The 21,438-nt window shown below is 39.7% G+C and overlaps 1 protein-coding gene across 2 annotated transcripts; it reads left to right on the plus strand.

Moving 5' to 3' along the window:
* The first annotated feature begins 1,509 nt into the window (after positions 1 to 1,509).
* snorc (secondary ossification center associated regulator of chondrocyte maturation) lies at positions 1,510 to 20,942 on the plus strand. Of its 2 annotated transcripts, none has more exons than XM_039741489.1 (3): positions 1,510 to 1,617; positions 20,110 to 20,298; positions 20,619 to 20,942. In XM_039741489.1, exons 1-3 carry the CDS (start codon positions 1,542 to 1,544, stop codon positions 20,726 to 20,728), a joined length of 375 nt encoding a protein of 124 aa, XP_039597423.1. In that variant the 5' UTR covers positions 1,510 to 1,541; the 3' UTR covers positions 20,729 to 20,942. The 2 variants fall into 2 exon arrangements, with proteins under 2 accessions (XP_039597423.1, XP_039597429.1); XM_039741495.1 differs by having other exon boundaries at positions 20,110 to 20,286.
* Positions 20,943 to 21,438: the final 496 nt, after the last annotated feature.

Below are 21,438 nucleotides of genomic sequence, written 5' to 3' on the forward strand. Positions count from 1 at the left end.
TCTCGGGTTGAATAAATACAGGATATCTCAGGATAATAAGCAAATAATATGAAAAATAACACCGCTGCTAGCGGAGCTCCACTTCAGACGTCCATCTCTCGCATCGGATGAGACCAAATCCAAAAGAATTTTATATATACTGTATAGATATGTTCTTGCAGAGAAACCAGACATGACATATTAAACACTGAATCCAAGAAAGAAAGCATTTGACACAAGATAATGGCAATAGAGAGGGAGCTTCATCTTAAGCAGACTGCCTTGTGTGGTTTGCAGGAATCAGTCTTATGTTATCTGTGATAGGGACACTGGTGTAAATAGCAAGATTAACAGCATTGTGCACACTGAATTGTCCTCTTATACACTTGAGAGGTCTTGTTAGTGTGGCCTCCACCATGAAGCAACATGTCGTCAGGGCCTGAAGTCCACTAAACAGAACTTCTACCTCACCACAGTTTGACCTCAAGGTCATTGCAAAATATCAGAACATGCCCTTCTTAATCCTAAAAACATAATTGCATAATCTTGTTCAAAAGTATGCGCTAATTATTTATGAGCATAAAGCTAGTTTGCTGGTTGTGTAACTCCCACAAACTGCTCCTTATCAACATCATCCATACTGTTGCCTAAAAGCACATGTCCAGCCAGGCTGCATTAAGCTCCTGTTTCCTTAGAAACTCAATATTCTTGTTGAAATATTTTCTTCACTTAAAGACTGCATCTCACCTAATAATCCTATATTCCTATATTAATACAGAAGCAAAGTTTAAATATTGAAAGTATTTCTACCACACAATGTAAAAAAACAATTAACACAAAGAACAAGACTACTGCAGCCCTGCTGAAGTTATGTCAAGTAAGGCCTTTGCCTCTTTAACAGCCTGTTAAACTAAATAGCATTTTAGAATGTTGCTGAGAAACATCACAAAGTTGGAGCAACAGGCTCAATTAGAGAGCTCATTTTTATTATTTAGGCTTTCTAAATAATATTCCTAATAAACAAGGAAAAGTTTCCAAAGCATGAATATGACTGCAGTTTAATTGTGAGCATTGTGATTTCCTGTACCCAGACCCACAGGTTAGAGAAGGGGGGTTCTATTCTGGCTGCCAGTGTCCCGAGACAACCCCCAGGACTGAGCTGAGAGACAGTGGTGTGTTGCTGAGAGGAAGGCTCTTTCTTTTCTGTGTTATAAATAGTTTGGGGTTTGGGACACTGCGATGAATCAGAGGTGTCCGCTGCTGTGCTGTTGACTTTTCTGGGGTCCTGTTTGATGCATTTGTCAGGTCTTTTGATGCCTGAATGGCTTCTCATTTTTTGTTTTTTTTCCCCCTCCCTTTTCCTCCTCACCTCAATGTGTTGCATCCCAGGATGGTGAGAAGTTGATATCTTCTCTGGCTGGTGGGAGGGGTAGGTGGGCTGACTGAGCAAGCAGCCCCAGGTTCTGACAAAGTCAGCTTTGTGCTTCTCCTCTTGGGGCAGCCCATTTTTAACCCTTGCTATGAGAGCTTCAAGGTTCCAGGACAGACATTCCTGTGGCAGGATGGCAGTAAGAAGCAGCCAGAAGCTCTCCCTTGTCTATGCTTTGCTCTTTCTATGGATGGCGACTGTGCAAACAGGTAAGCTCTGACTACATATGCTGCTCTGCAGTGTTCAATTCTGAAGAACTAAATAAAAATAAAGAATGGAAGACTCTTTAAGAGGGTCAGAAGAGAGTTTGGGAGGCTGAATTGTGGCTGCCAGCCCCTGCACTCATGGTGCTTGTTTTACACAGCAGCTAACCTGGAGAGCCTGGGCTAAGAATGAGGGCTTCCAGAGGGTCCAAAACTTGAGAATGCCTTTTGTGCGACGCTCCGCTGTCTCTTCCGCATGTAGCCAGTCAGTTCGGTCTGTTTTTCATTGCATATTCTTTGTGCTGACTCTGTGCCTACCTGCAGTGCATTGTATCGTTTTTTAATGGGAAAGATGCTTGACCGATTTGCTGATTGTGTGAAGGTGCTTACTTTGAAGATGAGGCCAAAATACTTGATTTGTATGCTGCTTTATATGAAAGGCACTATATAATGCAACATTCACAGTCCATTTGTGTCAGTGGCCATTATAAAATGTTCATACGGCTAATATTTAAACGTAATGAAGAATTAAAAGATGGTCCATTTTGTAAAGTGCAGTATAGCAGTGGTATATATGACATAGATGTGTGTGTGATGCTATATACTGTATATATGTGTGTGTGTGTGTGTGTGTGTATATATTGATATAGAGGGATGTATTTTATCTATATTTCTACTATTTTATAATATGTATGATATTTAAAATGATGTGTATGTGTGCATCTTTGTATATGTATATATTATTTGTGTATACTATATATACAGTGTATGTGTATATATATTATGCAGTTATTATGTATATCGTGTGTGTGTGTGTATATATATATATATATATATATATATATATATATAATGTGTGTGCATATATATAAAATAATATATGTGTATGTTATATAGTACCTGCCATCTGCTTCTTGCAGCTGAGAGGACATGGTAGATGTTTGCCAGCTGGCCAGCCATCCATAAGTGTTACATTATAGATGACCACCCAAATAATCAAACTATGAACAGACCTATTACACACACACACACAAATATGTATATACTAGTGGGTGTACTGTATATAGGTTCCTTATATACTGTTTGTGTTTTTATATACAGTAGCTGTGTTATAATTAATATATATAAATATACATATACTGTGTGTGTGTGTGTGTGTGTATATATGTATATATATATATATATATATATATATATATATATATATATATATATATATATATATATATATATACTGCTCAAAAGAATTAAAGGAACACTTTTTAATCAGAGTATAGCATAAAGTCAATGAGACTTCTGGGATATTAATCTGGTCAGTTAAGTAGCAGAGGGGGTTGTTAATCAGTTTCAGCTGCTGTGGTGTTAATGAAATTAACAACAGGTGCACTAGAGGGGCAACAATGAGATGACCCCAAAACAGGAATGGTTTAACAGGTGGAAGCCACTGACATTTTTCCCTCCTCATCTTTTCTGACTGTTTCTTCACTAGTTTTGCATTTGGCTACAGTCAGTGTCACTACTGGTAGCATGAGGCGATACCTGGACCCTACAGAGGTTGCACAGGTAGTCCAACTTCTCCAGGATGGCACATCAATACGTGTCATTGCCAGAAGGTTTGCTGTGTCTCCCTGCACAGTCTCAAGGGCATGGAGGAGATTCTAGGAGACAAGCAGTTACTCTAGGAGAGCTGGAGAGGGCCATAGAAGGTCCATAACCCAACAGCAGGACCAGTATCTGCTCCTTTGGGCAGGAGGAACAGGATGAGCACTGCCAGAGCCCTACAAAATGACCTCCAGCAGGCCACTGGTGTGAATGTCTCTGACCAAACAACCAGAAAGACTTCATGAGGGTGACCCAAGGGCCCCATGTCCTCTAATGGGCCCTGAGCTCACTGCCCAACATCATGCAGCTTGATTGGCATTCGCCATAGAATACCAGAATTGGCAGATGCACCACTGGTGCCCTGTGCTTTTTACAGATGAGAGCAGGTTCAACCTTAGCACATGACAGAAGTGAAAGGGTCTGGAGAAGCCATGGAGAACATTATGCTGCCTGTAACATCATTCAGCATGAGCAGTTTGGTGGTGGGTTAATGATTGTCTGGGGAGGCATATTCATGGAGGGTCACACAGACCGCTACAGGCTTGACAAAGGCACCTTGGCTGCCATTAGGTATCAGGATGAAATCCTTGGACCCATTGTCAGACCCTATGCTGGTACAGTGGCTCCTGGTGCACGACAATTCCTGGCCTCATGTGGTGAGAGTATGCAGGCAGTTCCTGGATGATGAAGGAATTGATACCATTGACTGGCCACCACACTTTCCTGACCTAAATCCAATAGAACACCTCTGGGACATTATGTTTTGGTCCATCCAATGCCACCAGGTTGCACCTCAGACTGTCCAGGAGCTCAGTGATGCCCTGGTCCAGATCTGGGAGGAGATCCCCCACAACACCATCTGTCATCTCATTAGAAGCATGCACCGATGTTGTCAGGCATGTATACAAGAACACAGGGGCCATACAAAGTGCTGCGTACAATTTTGAGTTGCTGCAATTAAATTTTGGCAAAATGGACTAGCCTGCCACATAATTTTTTCACTCTGATTTTTGGGGCGTCTTTGAATTCAGGGCTCTGTAGGTTGATCATTTTCATTTCCATCAAACGATGTGGCATCCTTTCGTTCCTAACACATTACCCAGTCTATATCAGTATAGATATCCAGGAGGATTTCTTTTTCCCATTGAGATCGGATGTGTTTTCAAAGTGTTCCTTTAATTTTTTTGAGCAGTTTATATATACACACACTGTATTACATATTATGTCACATATACATTTATATAGTATATCTTGTATATGTACATTTGCATAAATCTAAATTGTATGTATGGATTAAGATTAATCTGGATTATGAACCAGGATATCGCATAAAATACCCCCATCCTCTCACACCTGCACACATTCACTAGACTCATTATATCCTAACCTTCCAATCTTTAGATGTTGGAGAAAAACTAAGTAAGTGTAATAAAAGTCCAGGTAGACTATATAGACACCACCCAGACAATGTTTAGGCTGGTCCTTGAACCAGCAGACGTCACCATTGTACCGCTGTGTCATCTCAAATGTATATGCATGTTTGTATGTCTATACTGTATATGCTTAAGTGTTCATATATGTTTACACCACATGTATTTATGTGAGTAGATGTGTTTACAATATGTTTGTTTGTATTCTTAAATGAGTATGCATGAATTTGTCACACCCACTTAATCCAATGCAGGGTATCCAGAGGTTTTCTCAGCAGCACTGAGTCTATACCCTGCCATGAGCACTCATTTACAGGGCACACACACGCTCGGCCAGTTTAAACATGCAAATCAAGATGACACTCATATCTCTCAATTTTTGAGATACTCAGAGACGTGGTCAGGACACCTGGGGAGAACGTGCAAACTCCACACAAACAGCTGGCAGGTGCACCATTCACACTAAGTATGTCTAAGGAAGCGGTCATGTAAGTGGCAGTCTTAACTGTGGGCTCTGATTTGTCCGTTTATACACTTGAGAGGCCTTGTTAGTGTGGCCTCCACCATGAACCAGCATGCCGCGTAGCCTGAAATCCAGGCCTGAGCTGCACTGAGCAGAGCATTTGTCCATCCTCAACTTAGATTTCACAGCAAAATTGCCTAACCCTTCTTAGTCCAACCAATATAACTCTTCAATAACTTTATGAGCATGAAGCCAAGTCTGCTGGTTGCACAAGTCCCTCAAACTGCTCCTTATCAACATCATCCATACTGCTGCCCAAAAGCACATGTCCAGCTCAGCTGCGTTAAGATTCTGTTTCCTTAGGAGCTCTATATTCTTGTTTAAATATTTTATTCACTGAAAACTGCATCTCATCCAATAATCCTGTATTCCTATATTAGCACACCACATATGTTTAACTATTACAAGGCAGCAAGCAGGTGCACAATTCAAGCCAAGGATGGTGGATCTGTTAGTCGGTAATACTCACCCCACCCTCCATGTGTATATACACTTCTGTTAGCTGACACATTTATATCTCTGTGTTTAGTCCTTCTAGACACAACCTTCCTTTCATTTGATTTTTCCTTATTTCTAAAACATATTTTTAAGGCTGTGAAAAACTAACTAGTAGACCTGCATCAGAAGATCAGCAAGTTTTATGTATCTGATGTTGATCTTTGTTCTTATTTTAAACTGCCTAATGAAAAAATAGCAAATACAGATGGAGCAGGATCTGAGAGAAGAAGCAACCAATGAAGCAATGCCTCCATTCTGTGAAGAGCAGTTTTGAGCATCTAAAACGTATTTTTGAGCCTTCCTTGGAGTAAACAAGTCCCTTTTGTATCCACAAACACGTCCGCTCAACTCAAAACATTTTCAAAGTAACTTCTCTAAAAACAGAATGTTTCCACAGCTCTTGAAAACAAGTTTGTTTAACATTTGGGCCTGGGCTGGCCTGTGCAGCACAAGAGCGCATTTGTGGCTGTGGAGAAAAGCGCCTTTGAGTGGGCGGCTGGCAGGGCCTGTGGCTTCATGAGGCTGCGCCTCGGTTAGCCTGTGAGGAGTGAACAGAGGCCATAGAGTAGCTGGGTCAAGCCTGGGGGACTGAGTTGTTATACTCCCAAGACTGGGGGTCACCGTAGGAACCTTGGCATGGCTTGAAGGACGGCTGGGGACATAAACGACTTGACTGGGCAAATCAAAGCAAAATCCAAAGCCAGCAGGGTGTTGACATTGAATTATAAGGCTCACAACTGGTACATCTTACTTTAGTGTATTATAGGATACCAAACCAACTCAAGAACATGCCAGCCCATAGGTTGTCTCCACCCTGACATGTCCTTCACTGTGTTTTTTATGCTTCACCCAGATGGGCTAATGGATCAGAAAGGAAAGTGAGTGATGGGTCCAAATTTCCCTTGTACCAGTCAACACATGTCAGAGAGAGACAAACCTTCATGAACTAAGCTTTTTAAGAGAGCAGATGTTGAGCACTAGTTCCGCAGTAGTCCCTACACCTTTGCTTTTTTCCCCAGAATGCTCAGCATCACCAAACATTCATTCTTGACTTCTCCACTAGTTCACCAACTATGGGTGTATTCTTCCCACCAAGGACAGCTCTTGATTCACTGGAGGAATAGGATGCAATTACCCCCAGACCCCAACCAGCAGCCTCTTGGTTTCCAGTCAGTAACCATCACTCTTTATGTAAAGTGGACATTAGGCTAACCTTACTTCAAGGGTCATGTCACCCTGCACTTTTTATTCGGGCCACCTTATAAGAGAAGCCTCTGCTCCCAGTGGAGCTCCCATTAAAATAAGACTACAGTTTGATTTAGCGTTGTGTTTTAGGTAAAGGAGGAATGTCTTCCTAACTGTGACTTAAACAGCTGGGGAGTCCACTGCAACTCCATAGCTGTTGTTTTAATAACTTCATTTATTATTCACTTTCTTATCTACTTCACATTAGAATGAAAAGGTTAATTTTGTTCTCATCCCCACAACTCCATGAAGCTTACTTTTGACTGCTGCCTTTTCACATAGTGTATATGCTTGATGCTGGTCATTTTTTAATTGGATTTCATTTTATTTCACATGACGGGGATCCAATTAATTTTTTTTGCACTAGAGCCAATCAAATTTTAGTTAAGTCACTGCTGTCTAATTTGGAATCGTATGTGGATACTCAAGCTGTTGGACATTCTTAAATAACATGGTATTATTTGATGTATAGTCTTCATAAATAATTACTTGGAACTGAAGCAGAAATGGATGTCCTCTTTTGAGACGTGCTATCTCCATGTTTCTTCATTTTGTCTCCTTGTTTTGGTAAACATATATATCTCGGACATTAATCCACTTAGGAATGACCAGCCTTGGGTTTGACTCTGGACTTGGCCAACCACGGTGTTCCATGATCAACATGTCACCCTCACTGAATGTGAATTTGCTGTTGGTAAGACTGGCATCAAGCTGCTAGTGTTGTACCTCCAAAAGGTCATTTGATGGGAGAAGCCCATTCTGAATCCTATAGATTTTTATCCCTGGGTGAGATTACCTTACACCTTGATCATCATTGAGGTCTACAGAGTCCCAAAACTTAACTGCCCAATCCCCATTGATGTGGTTCCCAAAAGATACGTCACCATGGCCATCAGTGGAGTCAAGTCATCAATTCAGGCTCCTGTGGGTCCTGTCCATATGACCTCCAAAACATTCATCTATTCTCATTGGATTCGTAATAGTCCTATCCTGATCACCACTGATGTATTCACTTGGCCTGGCTGCCATCATCTGAGTCCAGGCTCCTCTGATTCCAGAGAGTGAAACACCCATCTTTTAAAGTGAAATGGCCTTTTGAGTTTCCCTAAGCCAAACCCCAATTGTCATTGATGGAGGTGTCTGGTGTCTTTGGAGGGTCACAAAAATGCACCCCAGTCACCTTTTTTGGAGTTGCTTGGCCTTGTGAGGTAGCTGAGAATCACGTCCTGACAGCTGCTGCTGGAGTCGATGGAGTGTTTCACAGTCCCAACAGTCGCATGTGGGTTGATAGCGACTGATGGGGTTAGCGAGCTGCTGCAGGATCCTTTGCTTTCTGTAACTCAAGGGATGGACGCTCATAATGCTGAGAGTACATGAGGAGAAGCACAGGATTAAACTCTGACCAGGACTGCTGAATGTGCAGGTTAGGCTCGATGTTAGACACTTTCTTCTGTTGCTCTTTTAAATTACAAGTTACACAGTAATTACTGATATTTTAAATGCTTCTTATATGCCCTTTTTATTTTTAATAACTGCAAAAATTTGAATCCCCTTGTACTTGTGAAACTGTATTTTTGAAAAAAAGTATATTTTTCAAGGGCATTTTTCAATGTGTTGGTTTCAGTAATCAAATATTTTATATTTGCTTTAAGTTCTTACAGCTCACTTTCAAGTAGCAAATGCTGATGAATGTGTTGTGTTTATAAAATAATTCTTTAGTTTTTTTTTGTTCTGTGCTTCCTAACTTATCGGTATAAGGTATCCTCCACACATGATGTACTGTTCACCTCGTCTTGATGTTAAGTTATGCAAAATGTCTAGCCTTTTGGGGTTCTCCACTAACGTTGACCCTGCGTATCTAAAACAAATCCTTTTTTTTAGGCTATTCTTGAATTTTGTGCAGGAAATTACCTCCTTATGATAAAGAGTCTGCCCAGGTCCTGCCCAGGGTTTGTTTCCTGCCTAGAGCCCTGTGTTGGCTGGGATTGGCTCCAGCAGACCCCCATGACCCTGTAGTTTGGATATAGCTGGTTGCATAAAGAATGGATGATAAAGAGTAAACCAATAGGTGTCTTCATCAAAAATGATCAGAAGGACCTGCAGTTGTGAATGCCATTTCAACCAACCCCCCCCCAAAAAAATGGGGATTGGTAATATAGACATGTAGAATGTCGTTTTATGCCATTTTTAGATTGCTGATCATGAATATGATAATAATTTTGGAACTTGATTCTTGACTGGAGGTCCTTACCTTCCCAGAGCCCCTCCCAGAAGTTTAAAAATGACAAATTTCAATAGCGTCTTACACTGTTTCAACGTCTGTGATTACGAATATAATGTTTTTTATTACAGATCTAGCCCTCTAAAGTCCTCTATCACTGGGTGAAAAATGACAACTTTCTATTAAAATTTTGAATATTTCGACTTTCTGCGGTGGGCTGGTGCCCTGCCCAGGGTTTGTTTCCTGCCTTGCGCCCTGTGTTGGCTGGGATTGGCTCCAGCAGACCCCCCGTGATCCTGTGGTTAGAATATAGTGGGTTGGATAATGGATGGAAGGAACATTTAGACTTCAAAGATTTATTCTGAAGCTCACATTTTAATATTTGAAATATTTAACACATTATTATGTACCTTATGAAGTAAATGAGTACATTTCTGATGTACACCTGGAATTAGGGCGACTTACTCTATTTCAGACTCTCTATCCACTTTAATAAAAGGATAAGTGTCCGTGTGTTTTTCTGGTTGCTTTGTGAAGCACCATCTGTTGGAAAGACAGAGACAAGCATTTGTAGTAATAAAATCCATTGCTTTTTTTCAATCCAACATATGGTACATCACAGACATTAACACTGCTTTTATAAATTCCTTGCAAAAATTGTATATAATAGAGACATGCATTTCATTTGTCATTTCAACAGATGGTGCACCACAAGCATTTATAGTAATGTAAAGTATTTTATTACTACATGCATTCCAAAAGACATTGCATGGCAAACTTTAACACTGAGGCCTACGTTGAAAATTTTGATTTCAGACCGTCTTTGACGGCCAACACAGCTAGTTCATATTTAAAACACAAAGACTAGTTCAGCTATCCTAATCGTGCATATTTTACATACTCTTTCTGTCGAATATTTTATAGCACAGCATTGCCCTGTGTCTCCACAGAGGTTTTTGGGGTCTGCTGCTCACCAACTGATGCAGTATAAAAACCAAAGCCAGCTTTCTTTTGTGCAGACCACCTCAATAGAAGTGTTTTTTTTAATTACAAATTTCCTGGCACAAAAATCTATTTTGGCTGAATATATTTACATAATGCTAGCCAATTTTTCAATAAGCTGTTATTTATATTTAATTACATTTTTAGTATGCCTCCACTGGCGAGCCAGAACAGCTGGACACAAAGCAAGTGGCCAGCAGCAGAATTTGAAAGCTGTCGTGCTCCTGTGAAAAAGCCCATACACTGGCGGCGTGGAATGTAGACCAGTGATGTGAAAAATAGATATGCCTAGAGACGCGCCTACACAAAGACCCCCTTCACGCAGGCCGAGTGTGCAGACACCACAAAACTGGGTGAGAAGAGGACACCAGAGGTGGTCCAAGTTTGGGTTGTTTTATGTCTCGGAGGAGTGGCTTCGACTGGCACTGAATTGAAGGCTCTGTGCCTTCCTCCTCCTATAAAAGTGACCTGCTGGGTGGCCATGTGCAAAGCTGGCAAGTGTCCGCAGCCTGGTGGAAACAATAGAAATCTGCTGCTGTCTGTCTGTCTTTTTGTGCTGAAATGGGCATGAAAGGTGTTGGTTCAGTTCAAGCCCTTGGAAAAACACAACAGCCACTATGGCAGCTGCTTCAGACCAAACCTGATTTAATGGAGGTCTTTGCTATTTTACTGTTATCCAACACAATGGGCCATTAGAGCAGACCAGAAGACTGTCCAACTGCAGTAAAACTGACTGCCGGTCGCATCTTTAAAGGCAATTATTGAAAGATTACATTTCAGACAGGTACACATGCAAAGCAACAGTGATGACTTCCAAAGTCTGCCTTTATTGTCAAAGGCAATTGTTGTTACATATCCATATTGTGTCATTTTGTATAGGAAGCACTTTATTTTCAAAGAGAACAGTGATGGGGCCCAAAACCTTTAAGAACTCAAGAAATTTAGTAAACAAGGTCTGATCACTCTGTTTATCAACATTAAACTAATAACAAAGTTAACCTAAAATCATTTCTACATGTTTAATAAGGGTCAGTTGGATCTGTGTTTTACCTGCACTACTTGGTAGTTCATTTCCAATTCCCATCACTCTTTGTGTGAAGAAGGGGCTCCTGGATCCCACTTGAGTGTACTTTCATAACAGTACAGCAATACTGAGAACAGGCAAACATGATAATGACAACGTCACAAACTCAATTGAACTTTAATGTGAAATATGCTGTGCACACATTGAATAATGAAAATTAGTTACACCTGACTAAATCTTACCTAATAGGGTGTAGCTCCTCCATGAGACTGAAGAACAGCTGCAGTTCTGTCTGACATAGACACCACCAGTTTGCAGATGTAGGCGACATCAATTTCCATACATATTATATATATATATAATCCAGATTGGTAACTGGCATTTCACTTGTTGCTCCAAATAATCCCACAGATTTTCCATGGGGCATGTTGAGATGCAAAAATGCTTCAGAATACTCGGTATACCAACCACACACACATCCAGCCATGTGCATTCAACCATTGTGGCCTTGGAAGACTGGGGTAGGCATTCTGTGCTCACTCTGGAAATGAAGGCAACACAATTTGTTCCAAAACCTATTTTAGACAAGCAGACAGTTTGTAAGTAATCAATGAAAGTAGGGACACCTGTAGGAATTGTTTACTGTCCAACTGAGTGATTTACAGTGACAGTCCCTATCTGTGAGCAGAAGCTGCAGTTCTGGCGACGATTAGTGGTTGACTGTGATAAACGCTACTGCTGGACAGTACACATTGACCTGCCAAGTTGGCAACCTCCTGCACACTATGCCCTTTTTGGCAAACATTCAAGTCTCTCATATGACCCAATTTTCATGGAGTCAACCTAACAAATGTGGCACATCATTACTTCCCATCACTCTATGAACCCTGTAGCACACAACACGCTATTTCTAGGGCGGTATTCATAATAGGGTGCCTTCTGCTGGTGTCTAAATTATGTATTAACTCTTAAACGGGTGGTGACAAATTTTTGTCCAGTTGACTTACGTGTGTGTGTGTATATGTGTATATGTGTATATATATATATATATATATATACTCTAATAAAAGGCAAAGCCCTCACTGACTTGCTCATCACTAATTCTCCAAGTTCCCGTGTAGGTAGAAGGCTGAAATTTGTCAGGCTCATTCCTTACAGTTTACTTACAAAAGTTGGGCAGGTTTAATTTTGAAATTCTACGCCTAATGGTCATAACTGGAACCTATTTTTTCGTCTATATACTATAATAGACTTCTGTTCGTAACTCCGCCTCCCACGTAATTTAGTGCCTGCCATATAAGGCCGTCTGTCAGTGGCAATCCAATAGAAACACTGCCGCTAAATATTCACGGGTGAAGGACTGTGCTTATGCAGAGGAAGATGAGATGGTCAGGGTGGTGCTTGGCACAAACTCAGCGAAACTGCATTACATACAGCCGTGGACATAACACGACATGGCACCAGCACAGCTGGAAACCTTCGATGCAAGAACACCAAGCGGCTCACGTGAAATAATGCAGTTCGCAGACAAAAAGCAACAGTTCTAAAGAGCGCTGAACAAAAACTGCATTACACAATTGAAAAGTCAGCAAAAAATATGAAGCGTGTGATACATACAAGCATATTCATAAGTGCAGCTACTGCGGAAACAAAGCACACTGTGGAAAAAGTCAATGTCCTGCGAAAAAGAAGACAGTGTAAAAAAAAAAAACCCGTGCATGCAGTGTGTCACGTCTCAGATAAAGAGGAAGACGAGCTGTTTATTGATGCAGTAAGAAACAAATCGATGAATGAAACCTGTTATCTTTACAACGATTGACAAACACGGAATGTAACTTGAACACAACACATCCTACAAATACGAACCTGATTGAAAGAAATAATGATAATCAAATCCTTGATGACAGCAACACTCAGTAACACTCACAAAACAAATACTGTATATTGACAGTCATGTTACGTTATTTTTAAAATGTTTCCTTTTCTTTTTCATAACTTCTTTAACACACTACTTCTCCGCTGCGAATATATATATATATATATATATATAAACCCCGATCTACATACGCTCTAATAGACAAGCCACACGCCGTGGTGCAATTGTAGAGACTTCGCCTCTAGCACTGACGTCCGAGGTTCAATTCCCGAGAGGGGGTGCACTGAGTATGTATGCGCGCTTCCCAATTCATTTTACCCTCGCATCGCCTTGGTTTGAGACATATGAAAAAATATGCAGTTAACGCAGAAACACAGATTACCAGTTGAAGCTTTATGAATAATAGATACAAAGCGCGTTCCCTAGACTGATCGGAGGCAAATTGAATTTCAAAAGACTACCCGACGCAAGCCTTGATAAAAGCGTGGTTTTGTGCAAACTGTCCAAATACGAACCTGATTGAAAGAAATTATAATCAAATCCTTGATGACAGCAACACTCATAACGGTCGCAAAACTATTACATTCACAATCATGTTACATTATTTTTAAAATGTTTCCTTTTCTTAGCACAAGCTCAGCTGAGAAGCTTCGATGCATGTACTCCATAACGCGTTAAAAAAAAAATAACGCATTTAATCACACTTTCAATTCCAAGCAAAGGGGAACTTTTGTCAATGCATGATTTCCTGGTACATCGATGCACACATCAGAGCTAGCACGTTCCTACGACTGATAGGAGGAAAGTTTCATTTCAAAAGACTACCCGACGGAAGCCTTGATAAAAGCATGGTTTTGTGCACACTGAAAAGCAAGCAAAATTAGATGCATTACAGAAAGCGGACTTTGTGGCTCTTACTGGGGCTCATTGGACTTCCGTGACCGTTAGTAATTCTAATTACATCTAATTACAAAATGTTCAATGATCACACTGTTTAAGCCTAATGTACAAAATAATTTTAGCTAAGGTTACTCAGAGTTTAAAGATTAAGTTGGTCAAATTACCTTTTATGTTTTTGCCTTATTTTTTTAAGAAGAAAAACTGCACTTTATGTTGAAATTTTTGTTATTATTATTTAAAGACAATACCATTCTGAAAATGTACTTAAAGTACTTAAAATACCACTTTATTTTTAAGTCTGCCCAATTTTAACCAGGGATGATATTTTTGTTTCTGCTTTGAATTGAAATGCAGTTTAAAAGCATTTTTTTTTTCAGAAATTAAAAGAGCTTGAGTTTACAATATTCATGTCCATGTCTATTATTTGATTCTGTCGCCCACTTAAACCCTTTTAAATTAAAAAAAAACATTTGCGATTTGGGGCAAATTTTCATGTACGATTACATACGATTAATCAAGATTAATTATTACACAGCCTCTAATTAATTAGATTATTTTTTTTAATCGAGTCCCACCCCTAATATATATATATATATATATATATATATATATATGCCAGCAACACTCATGACAATGACAACACAATTACATTGTCAATCATGTTACGTTATTATTAAAATGTTTCCTTTTCTTTTTCATTACTTTTTAACACACTACTTCTCCGCTGCGAAGCGCGGGTATTTTGCTAGTATACTAATAAAAGGCAAAACCCTCACTGACTGACTGACTCACTCACTGACTCATCACTAATTCTCCAACTTCCCGTGTAGGTAGAAGGCTGAAATGCTTATTCCTCACAGCTTACTTACAAAAGTTAAGCAGGTTTCATTTCGAAATTCTACACGTAACGGTCGACAACGTCCGCCATGTTGGACTTTCTTATTTATGGCCCCATCTTCACGAAATTTGGTAGTCGGCTGCTCTGCGCTAACTGAAACCGATGTACGTACTTATTTCAGTGGTATGATGCCACTGTCGGCCACCATATTGAAGTTTCCAATGTCACTAATTCTCCAACTTCCCGTGTAGTTAGAAGGCTGAAATTTGGTACTTATTTCGGTGGTATGATGCCACTGTCAGCCCATCTTCAAGAAATTTGGTATGCGGGTTACCAACGCTAACTGAGTCCTACTTACATACATATATACATCCATAGCCTACAGCTCGGTCACCGTGTAAGGTGGAGTTGGGTACCCCATCTCCACGCCTCCCACGTTGTTGGCTGCCTGCCTATATAAGGCTGTCCGTTGCTCTAGTCTCTACATTCCCTTCCTTGCTTCGCCATGGGATTCACGTCTCCCTGCTGATAACTACAGCCTTTTTATTTAATCCACAGCTTCTCAGCTGTTTTATTGTTTATTGTAGGTATTTTAGACTTACTTTACATTGTTCAGGTACCCATTTCCTTTATCATTCCAACCGTACCCCATTAACATGTCTATCGAGGTGATCACTATCGATCAAAGAACTGTCACTTACCGAGTGGTTTCCATGCCCAGAGATGGCACCTACCTTTTCCATTCTCTTTGTTACATATTGCACGGCCATATCAGGCTCACTCTTGATATCCGGAGGAACATTGTGTCTTATGTATTGAATGACTGGGACAGGTTCAAGGTGTGGAATGATGACAGTACAGGAGATAATTATACTAAACAGGAGCACTATAAAAGTGATCTGGTTATGCCCTTCACCTATGGTTCTGCATGTGAGTTGATGGCTGCCGCTGAATTGTTCGGTTGTCACTTTGAAGTGTACCAAAATGGCCAAATATTTTACACCTTTCGACAACCGCCAATGCCTCTTAAACATCTTAGATTCACAGGTGACGATTTGAGTAGTGGACACTTCGATGTTTATGAATGTTTAAACTCTCAAAAGCTGGATGTGATTTTATCGATGAAACCGGTTGCATACTTACAACGCTTGACAGATGCCGAATGTCACTTCAACACAACAAGTCCTACAAATACTGTCGTAATTAAAACAAACCATGAAACTAAAACCGATTATGACAGCAGCAATCCAAGCTGCGAGATCTGAGACAAGATTACTGTTCACATGGCCAACTGTACGTTGCATGCTCAAGAGTAAGCTCAGTGCACAGCTTGGTCATATTACAACCGAAGGGCCGAACTGACAATGAGGTATACAAAGAGATCCTTAACAAATAATTATTGGTATATTTTCCCTCAGTTTAAAAAGGTTTAATTTTCTTCTTAAAAAAATTTGTAATACTTTTTTAATACTTCACCGCTGTATAGCGCGGGTATTTTGCTAGTATATATATAATGTGTGTGTGTGTGTATACAGTGAACCCTCGTTTATCACGGTTAATCCGTTCCAGACTCTACCGTGATAAATGAATTTTCGCGAAGTAGGATTCTTTATTTATAAATCGAATATTTTCGCAGTTAGAGTATAGAAAACCTGTTTACGACCTTCTAAATTCGTTTTTTAACATTATTAGAGCCTTCTACACATGAAATAACACCCTTTAGTCACCATTACACTCTTATTACCCAATATATTAGACAAAAAAAGAGTAAATAAGACATATTAGATATTACAAATATCATATTATTACTAGGCTCACCTGCCTTTTAAGGTTTACTGACTTTTATCCTCAATTTGTATGCGCTCCATGTGTACATCAGGCATGTAAGTGTAGAGAATGAGAGCATCAAAGTGCCCATTCATAACATCTCCCGAAAACCTACGTTTTTTTTTATCCCCTCGAGTGCCTGTCCAAAGTCATACAATGTCAGCCCGAATCTGTACCGCTAAAGATGGAGTTTCATGCACTAAATAAGCTATAGATGAGAATAAGCAAGCACCATCTCCCCTGATATTTACTACGTGGTGAGGCATTTGTACTCCATCAACATTAATTATTTCCAGAGACATAAATTTGTCTATTTTTCCAGCGCATCACACACAAAAGCAAGGGAACAATGACAGCACCAGAACTCTGCTCACATCGCATCGCTTCCTACCGCAAATAGTAAGTCTGTGATAAGTGGAATACCGCTACGCTTTGCACTCACGGGACGGAAGGACAATCCCGACTGCTTTTATATAGTAGATTATTGTACTGTACTTTAATTACACACACACACAGTTCTTACACAAAACCACTAATCTATGAAGGCACAACCTCAGTAGGAGAGTCTTCAGGTGGTGCAGTATCTTCATCAGGTTCGTCATTGTCTTCTTCTGCTGAAGGAGTACTAGGAGTAGGCAGTGGGTGAGTGGCTGAAGAACATCTTGATAGGCAGTTGCTGGCGCTGTCTTTTCATATGCGTGAGGAGGCTTTTGTAGGGTATTGCCATCTTTAATCATATCCAAGAGTTTCACCTTCTCCTGGATAGTAAGCATCTTCCTTCAGCGCTTAGTTTTATTGTCAGAAGGCTTAGAAAAAGCAACACGTTTAGGAGCCATCGTCGGGCTTAGATAAAAGTTCTCAGAAAGCGCATGCATAGTGACGTAAGCGTGTATGAGAAAAACTGGCGATAGAGTGAAGCCGCGAAAATCGAAGCGTGATATAGCAAGGGATCACTGTATATGTATACAATGTCCTCCAATCTCACATCAGTTTCTCAGACACATCAAATTTTGTTGCATCAGCGCAGTTACCAATTTCTTTCACTACTTCAATTACATTTAATTTAAAACCAGCTTCATATTTTCTTTTGATTGACTGTTCCATCATAGATAAGGGATGCTCTTACGATAAAGATGTGAGATTAAAAAAACATAAATCAGTGCAAACGTCACTTCAAAATAGTTTGGGTATTCGGACAAAATCGAGTGTGTGAGAGAGAGAGAGAGAGGCTAGGAGTACATGCTGTGACAGTGCATGCAAAACCAACATAGAAGAAAAGGCAGTGTGCTCCGTGGTTACTCTCTCAGGTTGGCGTTAGCATATCATAATCTCTTGGACCAATGGCGTGAGTTTTCCCAACTGTTAGAAGTCAGTGATGTGAAGCTCTGAATAACAAATGAATGAAAGCCCAGACGTGCATCAGTAGGACTACACCAATAATGATCAATATAAAAAAGGATAAACTACAGAATAAAGAAGTGTGATCTTCTAGCCTTTTTGGTTGTTCATTAGCTCTGAAGATAGGATTACTATTAATCCTTTCTGGCAATGCTCTCCGATAATTCAATAGCAAGTCATTGCAGGGGACACTCATACACACCCAAACTTACTAATTCTTTTCAACAACATGCAGGTATCTTAGATGTGAGAGGACAGAGTGTGCTATTTCCATAAAGTCAGGGAGCTTCATCATTCTTTCAGCTGAATGCCAATCCACAATACAAAAATCAGTGGCCAACCCTCTCACACAGAGAGAAGGACAACTAAAGATTTTGAGCCAAATGATAAGATATCATATTGGCCCCCCCACCCTGACCAAACCAACCCTGTACACCACACCTTTGAACCCATTCAAAGCTTTTGATATCTTCACCTATGCTGAGCCAACCATGCTGGTTGGTTTAGATCCAGGCAAGTCCTGTGCTTACATGGGCTAATAATATATTCAAATTAAGGTTAACAGTTCTAGATGTTAATTGTTTTACTTGCTTTTTATATATTAATATTAGGGTAATGCAAGAAACATCAAAAATAAAATCCAGCAGGAAAACATAATAGTGATACTCAGGGAATTGTTATTTAAATATAACAAATATAATAGTCAGGAAAATTCCTTGCAAGTGCGCTCTATAAAAGAAAAGCATCTCCATAGCCAACTGTTGTCTTCTATATAGAACTGACTGATGAGTGAGCACTAAAAATGTCTCCTTAGAGGAGTGCTGTCAAAAAAGAAGGCCTGTTAAAACCCATTGAGTCATTCCTTGTGTGATTTTGGGCTTACAAGAAATGAATTATTTTTGTTGTTGTCATAAGAGCTTGTCAGGATAGTGAGCCATGGACTCAGTCACAAGAAGGAGTTCAAATCCTAACAAGCCGCTTGTGCTGTCATTGCACTTTGCTGTGCACTTTGCTTTTTGTGTGCGTATGTGTATTACTACTTTGTAAATCACATTTGAAGCCCAGACAAAATCACCCAGGATTGCTTAAACAGGCTAAATGGCATCTTTATTTTTCCCCAGCAAAGTGGATTTTTGTTCCTTAAGGCCAGAAGATTATTTTTTAAATATATAAATGGAGGCGCTGTGACTCCATTGAATAAGATGATGCCTGTCTTCATGTTTCACAAATGTAATAACTGAATACACTAAAGGTTATATTGTAATGATCTGCACATACTTAGCCCTCATCATAAATTGTACTTTGCAGATGTTTTCAAAGCAACTTAAATTCTATAAACTGAATTTAAAAATTTACCAGGAATTTATAAGTTAACAAACGTTTAAAAGCTGTCTACCATTAAGATCAGTGTTTTTTAATTTACTGCCATATACTGTAACACATTCCTCATGGATTACTTAATATTATAATAATATCTACACAGCTTATTCAAGCTTTTCTTATCTTTCTTTTCTGGAACTCAGAATTTCCCTTCAACATTTCAATTTATGCAAAATAACAACATATCTAACGTTGGCTAGAGAGCGTGTCAATTACCGCTCTGTAAGAGAGGAGAAATGCAATGTAGAAACACCTTAGATTGTTACTTATTGCAAAAACATTATTTTCTAAATTGCAAATTATTCGTTTAATGTAATTTCAATAACTGACTAATAGAAACTGATCAAATTAGGTTCCAATATTTTTGAAGGTCACCGTCCGTCAGAGGCCTTTGGAATCATCCTAACACCCCTCCTATGTATGGCACACCTGGTCACCAAAAACTGTGGACTACTCCAACTACATAAGGGACAAACAATTGTTCTCAGGAGATCATTTTGGGATTAGTCTTGAATTAGTCGATCTTATTCATCAGTGTTAGTTATCACTCATGTTAGTGTTGGTGGTCATTTAATATACCAAGGAGCCGAGTCATCCTATATTAGTACTAGTGATTACAATTAAGTGGGGGACACTGTAGAAGCAGACATCAAAACATATATAGTAGGAAACATCTTGACTCTTTTCAAGTCATTTTCTTTTTGCTTACTAAGTAATTTTGCTTGTTTTTCTAGCGGCTCCAGCAGACCCAATCCCTACACCTGAAAATGTCAATATTGAAACTGAATCAGGTGCAGGATCCCTTGATGTTACCACCAAGGGCGCTTCACATGGTTTGACAGAATACCCCATTACCACTGAGTATGAGTACGAGGACATCACTTATTCTCAGCCTGTGGACCGAGAGGATGGTAAGACTCAAGGTGAAGCTGTACATCTTCCCGAACTTTCCAGATTTATATATATGCCAGTTATCTGAACTGTGGCCATGCTTGAAATTATCTGCCTTTATGTAAAATGAGAGGAAACACAATCTGTTTCATCAAAGTTCTTGCTTAATTACTATTTTTTCTCTTGTCATTTTTTTAACACTTGTCTGATCTGAGTTTATTCAACTATGCATTCCAAATATGTGATGAACACATAACCTCTAAAAGTAAAGACACCAAGATAATATGACCTGTGGTTATTTTCTCACTGGACTCCACTACTGTGATACTCATTCATCTGTTTCTCTCTGTAGGTTCACTTGGACCTGGTGCCATTGCCGCCATTGTGCTTGCAGTGATATTGGGAGCTTCTGTCCTAATCGCCCTTGTTATCATCACACTGAAGAAATTCACAACGTCTTAAGTGTTTGCCAAAATTCATAAAGACTAAAATTAAATTGTTTTGTGTCACTTTGAGAAAACATTAATTTGGCCTGAGCCTCATGGAATCAACATTCCCTAATGACAGCGTGCAAATACAGACTCTTGGAATTTGGCAATCTAGGCCCTCGGGTGCCAACATAGGCCATTTTTAAGTGAGTTAGACAAAAGATACTGTTATCAAATAAATATTCTTCTGACAACAAAACCTTTTTTTATTTCTTAGTGTGGGTGCAAAGGTTTATGTCATTGAAATCTTTATAGCCTATGGATGCCCAGTGGTTTACGAAATGACTGCAAGATGACTTCAAAGTGCAGTCAAAATGGCTGATTGACTTTTATGGAAGGATATATTAAAAGCAATTAATCTTATCAGTCTGAAGTACATGAGTGAGCAAAGAGCTTAGACCCAAAAACCCAAAACAGTAATCTCATGGAACTGTGGTCTAGAGAGCAACAATGTGGTCCCACAATGTTACTGAGCTGTGGTGGAGCACAAAGAGCTGGAGATCTCCTCATCTGATGAGCTGTGCAAAAAGATGTGGGCAAAGTGTTGTTTGTCATAGTCAAGTGAATGTACTTTAATTATCAAACAAAGATAATGATGGTGAGTGGCACCATGGACTAGTGGCAACCTTTACCTTCCTATAGTTGCAGAAGACTGCATTTGAATCATGGCTTAGTTACTGTCAA

Source organism: Polypterus senegalus, chromosome 1 (genome assembly GCF_016835505.1).
Source record: "Polypterus senegalus isolate Bchr_013 chromosome 1, ASM1683550v1, whole genome shotgun sequence".
Lineage (NCBI taxonomy): Eukaryota > Metazoa > Chordata > Cladistia > Polypteriformes > Polypteridae > Polypterus > Polypterus senegalus.

Coding starts and splice junctions, on each gene's coding strand:
- snorc (XM_039741489.1), top strand. CDS start 1,542: ATGGCAGTAAGAAGCAGCCAGAAGCTCTCCCTTGTCTATGCTTTGCTC. Junction 1,618..20,109: donor GATGGCGACTGTGCAAACAG/GTAAGCTCTGAC, acceptor TTGTTTTTCTAG/CGGCTCCAGCAGACCCAATC. Junction 20,299..20,618: donor AGAGGATGGTAAGACTCAAG/GTGAAGCTGTAC, acceptor TTCTCTCTGTAG/GTTCACTTGGACCTGGTGCC.